We start from the raw sequence: 8,021 nt of genomic DNA, 5'->3' as shown, positions 1-8,021 counted from the left end.
CCGGCCCAGCCACATATGATATAAACCCAATTCTATTTGAATCCTATGAATGAGAGAGTTAAGTTCTAAACGGTAACAACAAAGAGAATAAAAAAAAACATTCAATTCCTTATTATTCCTATAAAATTACACTATTTATAAAGAACAAAATTTTCATTTAAATTCGTTCTTATTCCGTTTTTGTAGAAAATAATAGAACAAAATTATTTCTCACCAAATTTGGAAAAGAACAATAATTTTCACTCATTCCAATAATTCGGTGACCATTATGTTCTTAAAATGATCACCAATTAAACACTTAGAGCACTATTATCAGTAAAAACTGTAAAAGGTTCTAAAAGAAAAAAAATCTATCATTATTTTAGTTATATGATTATATGTTTATTTTTAAGAGCATGTTTAAAAATTAACAGGTTGGCACTTGTGTTTTTAGTATATCACACTTTCTTAAAGATTTAGTTTTTGGAACTTTAAATCTTTCTTTTTAATGTATTTATGATTTTATCTTTTCTTTTAGTTCTAAGAACTTATACTAGAATCTTTTGTTGGAGGTGGTCTATCCTATTATAAGTACATTATTTCAATTTATCTTCATTGTACTAAATACTTATATTTTCTGTTAAAGTAAATATATTAAAAATTAATAATTTATCTGTTTACAAAGAGTGTCATTTTGTGTATTTAGTTCTTTTGTGAGACATTTGTCTCGTTTTCTTTTGTTTTTAGACGTGGTGTCATAACTTCAATATACGAATTCATATTTCTATCAATTTGTTGTTTTTGAGTATTCAATCCTATGTGACATTTCTCTGGGGTTATATTTCTATCTGTAATTTCAGGACACAATATAAAATAATTCTCTTCAACTCGTAGTATTTAATTTGAAATATGTAGAAACCAGGTTTACAAGACTCGAACTTAAGAACACTACCAAATACACAAATATTTTAAAATATTCTGAATCAACTAATCTTTGACCAAATTGGGCTCAACAAATTATGCAAAGTACAGCCAAATGCATATATTTGATGGGCTTGTGCTGATGGCCGGCCCTCAATAGCCAATGTAAAAACAAGGTTTACAAGACTCAAATTTAAGAACACTACCAAATACACAACTATTTAAAATCGCCTGAATCAACAAATCTTTGACAATTGGCCTCAACAAATTATGTAAAGAACAGCCGAAAGCATATTTGATGGGCTTGTGCCGATGACCGACTCTCTGCTCTCAATAGCCAATGAAGGAGTTGATCGATACATGATATGATTAATCATGGAGAGATAAGATTCAAAATTCTAGATTATGGGTTTAGAATTAGTTATAATACCCAACAAATAACAAGAATGTGTTTATAATTAATCAAAACCACTATTTTTGACCACATGCAGACCCAACCCTGAAAATTTTTGGCTGGAAGCAGTAAAAAAAACGTGAGTCTGTTATTTAAATAAATAATAATAATGAAATGTTAAAGGTGATGTTAATCAAGTTTGAACTGACCACCTTTTAAAGCACAAGAGCAACATTAAACAATTAAGCTACCGTTGATATTGAAAACATGGCTGGCAAAATATAGATATCTTAACAAGGTTTTGGCCGAAAGCATATGCTTCTATGGCTTTTACTCAGTGTCGCTACTGACCACTTGAATCTGGCTATGCAGTCTAAGAGCAAGATTATCGCCGTCCTTATGGACATATCTTAGCATAATAAACATTTAATTTAAATCAATAATAAGGAAAAAGGAGAGGGATGTTTGCTAATTAAGAAGTTTTTATGCTCGTCCTTAAGGGCACGTGTCAGCCTCCGGAAGGAAGACCGAATCGGGCTTAGGGTTAAGTCGAGTATTACGGTGTCTCTCGTTTTCATCGTCTCCCTCTTCTCTCCCGAAGGCGATTTGCAACACAACCGATCTGTTCTCGCTCAATCTACACCGCTCTGTCCTCATATACAAACCTTCTCCGCCGCTTCCAATCAAAATCAGGTATGTGTTCCTCCTTTGTCCTCCGTTTTGAGAGTTAGATGATTTTTTTGTCATTCTCGATCAATCTCCTCTGTTTCGGGGATTGGTTGGATTTTGTTGTGACGATTTGATTGTATGCTTTGTGTAATCTGATTGAATGGTTGGTGTTTGAGTAAATTAGACTGAAAATTAGGGTAGATTTAGGGAATTGAGCAAATTTTTAATGTAAGAATCCTTTGTGTAATCTGGTTTTGTTCTTGTAAATTGGTGATTATAAAATCGTACTCGATGCTGATTTGAAAGGATTTGTTCATGTTGTTGGTTTCGTATCTGGTTATACGAGTAGAAGGTAGCTTCGTCTGTGTTTGTTTTCGTCTCTTTGTGATTTTCTTTGGGATACAATGGGTTTATCATCTTTATCAGTTTTCGTGCTAGAGGTTTTATATGATCAGTCTGGGTGATTTGAAACTCCTTCGATTTGAAACTCATATAATTCACTCATTTTAGAAAGACATTGGTGATTTAATGGTGATTTTAACTTGATGAGTAATCATTCACTCATTTGATTTGAAACTCAGTTCATTTGAAACTCATATACTGAGTTATATGGGTCTGTTCTCTCATAGCATTAGTAAAAATAGGTTTATTATATGGAGATAGAATAGAATACATGAATTATGTAACCTTTTTCCGGAAATCAAATTGATAACTGTGAATGAGCTAAATTTTTTTTTGAACGAATTCCTCTTTTAATTTAATTGAGTAATGTGTAATATGTAATAACTTCTGATTAGACAGTGGTAGTTTATGCTTAGGTCTTTATGATTGTAACTTATTACCTCTTACTGTTTCACCTATTAAACCTCAACCATCCTTCATTCTATAATATCCTCATCATCTTCTTTCTCTCTTGTTTGTGAAAACGGTAAACCATTCCGGTTTCTGTTCAATAGTTTTCCTTCCCGGTTCTAATTGCTATGGATTCAAGGAATCCATATAGTCAGTTTTCTAGTTATGTAGGGCTCCTTAATAGTCAAAACTTTCCCTGTGAAAGTTTCCCTCCTTTCAGTTCACAACAAACCGAGGTTCCAACACTCCCTCAAGACACAGCAGTGGGCGGTAAGGGAAGAAAGAAATGGAGCCCTGCAGATGATGAGGTTCTAATCAGCGCCTGGCTAAACACATCTAAGGATGCTATTGTTGGAAATGATCAAAAGGGAGGGACGTTCTGGAAACGAGTAGGAGAATACTACGCAGCTTCCCCTCATGCTAGAGAGGGTGGTGTCTTGAGAGCGCACGACCATTGTAAGCAGAGGTGGCACAAAATCAACGATCAAACTAACAAGTTCTGTGCCGCTTTTGCAGCCGCAGAAAGACAGATTAGTAGTGGTCAGAATGAGAACGATGTCCTCAAAGCGGCCCATGAAATCTTCTACTCTGACTGTAAGATGAAGTTTACTATGAAGCACGCATGGTGTGTGTTAAGGTATGAACAGAAGTGGCTTAGCCTAAACACGCCTAAAGCTAATGGCAGTTCGAAGAGAAAAAGTGGTGAGCAAGGTTCCCAATCTTCAAGCACTAATGTTGCTGATCAAGAGGTCAGGCCTGAGGGTATCAAGGCTACGAAAGCAAGAAGGAATAATGCTCAAGAGAAGGTTACCACTGACTATAAGAGCTTGTGGGAAATAAAGAAGGAGGATTTGGAGATGAAGGAGAAACTGTCAAAGCTGGCCATACTTGACACGCTCCTTGCTAAAAAAAGAACCGTTAACTGAGGCTGAAGAAGTTGTCAAGAGGAAGATTATCGCTGCGTATTTCTAAAATGATGTTCTAACGAAGTTTCTATGTTTTACTAGTTTGTTATCTCTGTTTTTATTATCTATGTTTGTTATGTTTGTTAACTCTTTTAACGTGAGACAATAAATAATATATATGTTTGTTCTTTGATCATCTTTATAAGAAGAAATCAATGTTTGTTATCTCTGTGATGATGATGATGTATGTTTGTTATCTCTGTGATGCTGATGATGTTTTGTTATCTCTGTATGTGTTCCTCCTCTGTGATGATGATGATGTATGTTTTAATTTGCTTGGCTACTGATTATAAATCTAATATTTTTTTTTTTATCTTATTTTCAGGTTGTTGCTGATAATGGGACAAGACTATAGCTATTCCCAACCTTCACTGTCAGAAGAGTATGGGAACACAGTGGAAAGTGGCTACAGCGAAACTGAAGACCTTATTCGTCGGGACCAAGCTGAGATGAGCTTCAATAATAGTTTCCCACGTACTTTCCCGTACCCTCCTCAACCAGAGGTTGAGTTTGGCTTCCCGCAGACCTGTTATTGTGGTGGGAAACCTCTTCTAGCAACATCTCACACTGTAAATGATCCATGTAGAAGGTACTATACGTGTGTGAATGTTGATGACGGAGAGTGCCATGTTTGGAAGCGGTGGGATGTGGCGGTGATGGAGGAGATGAGAGCCAGGGACACACACATACTTCAATTGGAGGAAAAGGTTATCTTACCATCTCGAGTGACAATGAGACTGAGCAGAAGTTGGTTCAACTAGAGGAGATAGTGTCTGAGTTGGTTAAGAAGAAATCAAGGTCTGATGTCGACCTTCGTGTTCATGTTGTTGGTGTAATGGTTGTTGTTGTATTTTTAATAGGTATGATGCTAATGTTGTTGGTCTAACCTGAGCATTGTTGTAGTTCTAATCTTCTATCGGGATTTGTAATTTGTAATTTGTTATTTACAAGACTTTGATCTTCTAATTTTAATGGTATCTTCTATAATGTGTAATGGTTATTGTTGTACTCTTTATAATTTGTGTGTGTCAGCTCAATAAGTCGAACATAAAAGTCTTGTAATTTATAAAAAAAATACTTGACCGACATGAATTGTCACAAGAGTACAACATGATGTAAATTACAAAACATATTTCACCGATGTTGTCACAAGATGTTGTTTCTTTCTTCCACAACAATATAAGTTAGTATCACATGCTGCATCCCACTAAAACAATAGGCATCACGGGTGATTCTTACCAAAATATCACAATCTAAAATTCTTGCATCTATAAATATGAGACTCATTCACTCATCACACTTATACAAGTCATCCTTCTTGTTCTCGCTTGCAAAGCCTTTTTTCCCTTTTTCTTTTTAAATGGCATCTTCTTCACATTATCATTACCACCAAGATGATGATGATGCTAATTTTGAAACTCCCTTTGAAGAATTTTTTGAAAACGCTACTCTTATTCCAGAATCGAAAATGCGAAAAAGTGTATTTTTATTGAGAGAAATCGAGAAGAAGGCCACAATAAACTCTGGCATGATTATTTTAGTGAAACTCCAACATATCCTCACTATTTATTTCGACGACGGTTCCGAATGAACAAGCATTTGTTCATGCGTATAGTGCATCGTCTCTTTACAGAAGTTGAGTATTTTCAACCAACAGAAGATGCAGTCGGGCGGTCTAGTCTATCACCGCTCCAAAAATGCACTGCAGCAATTTGTCAATTGGCTTATGGTGGTGGACCTGATACAGTGGACGAATATGTTCGACTTGGTGAAACAACGGCTCGAAAATGTCTGCACGAGTTTACCGCCGCTATAATCCACTTGTTTGGCGATGAATACCTAAGACGTCCCATACCGGAGGATCTTGAGAGACTACTCTATATTGGAGAACAACGTGGATTTCCCGGAATGGTTGGAAGCATTGACTGTATGCATTGGGGGTGGAAGAATTGCCCTACCACTTGGAAAGAAATGTATTCACGAGGAACCGATAAACCAACAATTGTGTTAGAGGCGGTAGCTTCGTCTGACCTCTGGATATGGCACGCGTTTTTTGGAGCCCCAGGTACTATGAACGATCTTAATATTCTTGATCGATCACCTGTTTTTGATGACATTATTAACGGAATAGCTCCGCAAGTGAACTTCTATGTCAACAGAAGGGAGTACCATTTGGCTTACTATCTCACAGATGAGATTTATCCGAAATGAGCGACTTTTATTCAATCTATCCGACTACCACAGGGTCCAAAAAATTCATTATTTGGTAAAACCCAAGAATCTGTGCGAAAAGATGTTGAGCGTGCCTTTGGAGTCCTGCAAGCTAGATTTGCCGTTGTTAAAAATCCTTCTAATTTATAGGATAAAAATAAAATAGCAAATATTATGAGAGCATGTATCATACTCCATAATATGATTGTCGAAGATGAACGTGATTCATACACTCAGTATGACGTTTCAGAATTTCAACAAGGTGAGGGTGCTGATCTTACATATTCCGTCGATATGCCTACAAATCTCGGCAATGCAATTGATCGTCAAACAAGAGTTCGAGATAGACAAGGCCATCAACAATTAAAAGATGATTTGATTGAAAACATATGGGCTAAATTTGGACATCTTCCAAATAACATATAATTTATAAGTTTTTATGAATTGAATAAAATGTTTATGATGTTTGTAATTTTTTTTTTCTGCATCTTTGTAATTTTCTTATGTTTTCAATTTTAATATATGTTTTATTTTAAACTTATCTTTTATATGTCATTACTTATTAAAATAAACAATTAATTTACCAAGATACAACTAAAAGTCGTAGCAATAATCTACATTTAGAGGTTGTGTTTTACCTTTATATCTTATCATAAAAATAATACTAAAATAAGCTAAGAACTCAAAATAAAGTCCTAGCAATAATCTTGCTCTAATAAGAGTGTGTTTATTTGTTAGATATTTTAATGGAGATTTTTTTTTTGCAAATGGCATATGAAATAACTACTAGTCATCAAAATCACAAAAGATACTGTCTCATTCCAAAACGCTGTAACAAGACAAGAATATTTAAAGCTGAAAAGATGAATCTAAGAGCATATTAACCATGTTCTCTTATTTGGGATTCTTAACTAATGATTTGATATTTTTTTTTTACATTTTTCGACTAAGAGACGTCTCTTATATCTCTTATTTAAAAGACGGTTCTTAGGTTTTCTTAGTTAAAAACTAAGAACCGTCTCTTAGCCGAATCTAAGAACCTCAGTTAAGAGACCGGGGTTAATAATGGCCTAAGACCAGAAACATGTGGCTCACATCAGGTTTCGCTATGTACATCGAAAGTAAGAAAAACATGAGAAAGAAAAAGGAATCGAATAAAACAAACACTTTTTCTTTTTCAATTTTTCGGCAAAGATCATCAATAATGACACATTTGGAATTTCATTGGAAACGACGTCACCACAAGAAAACAGCGGCATACTGAAGGAAAAAATCGTCGGTATGTCGTCGGAATAACGCTATTCCGACGACATACCGACGAAAAAAGTCCTCGGAAATAACTCCTCGAAAATTCATCTTTCCTCGGAAATCCCTCGGAAATTTCCGACGGAATTTCGAGGAAATGAATTTCCTCGGAATATTCCGAGGACTTTTTTCGTCGGAAATTCCTCGGAATATTCCGAGGAATATGTCTTCGGAATATTCCGAGGGATACACTTCCTCAGAATATTTCCAAAATTCAAAAAAAAAATTATAAATTTATTTTTTTTAAATTGAAATTCAAAAATATAAAATTAAAATTGAAATAGAAAACATATTTAAAATACAAAAAATAATAAAATAGTTTTTATAAATAAAAAAATGTTTTATAAATACAAAATTAGTTTTAATAAATATAAATATTTTTATAAATATGAAATCATCTTTTTATAAATACAAAATAGTTTTTATAAATACAAAATAATAAAATAGTGTTTATAAATAAAAAAATGTTTTATAAATACAAAATTAGTTTTAATAAATATAAATATTTTTATAGATATGAAATCATCTTTTTATAAATACAAAATAGTATTTATAAATACAAAAAATAATAAAATAGTGTTTATAAATCAAAAAATGTTTTATAAATACAAAATTAATTTTAAAATATGAAATCATCTTTTATAAATCCAAAAAACGAATTTATATACAAAGAACGTTTTGTATATTTAAAAATAGTTTTTATAAATACAAAAATAAAAAATAGT

At 33.6% G+C, this 8,021-nt stretch overlaps 1 protein-coding gene across 1 annotated transcript; it reads left to right on the top strand.

Moving 5' to 3' along the window:
• Nucleotides 1–2,943: 2,943 nt before the first annotated feature.
• LOC111203070 (glutathione S-transferase T3-like) lies at nt 2,944–3,741 on the top strand. Its single transcript, XM_022696470.1, has one exon. It carries the CDS (start codon nt 2,944–2,946, stop codon nt 3,739–3,741), a length of 798 nt encoding a protein of 265 aa, XP_022552191.1.
• The last annotated feature ends 4,280 nt before the right edge of the window (nt 3,742–8,021 follow it).

The sequence above is a fragment of the Brassica napus genome, chromosome C2 (assembly GCF_020379485.1).
Source record: "Brassica napus cultivar Da-Ae chromosome C2, Da-Ae, whole genome shotgun sequence".
NCBI lineage: Eukaryota > Viridiplantae > Streptophyta > Magnoliopsida > Brassicales > Brassicaceae > Brassica > Brassica napus.
Note: the sequence above shows the minus strand (reverse complement) of the source record. Positions and strands in the feature narration are given on the sequence as shown.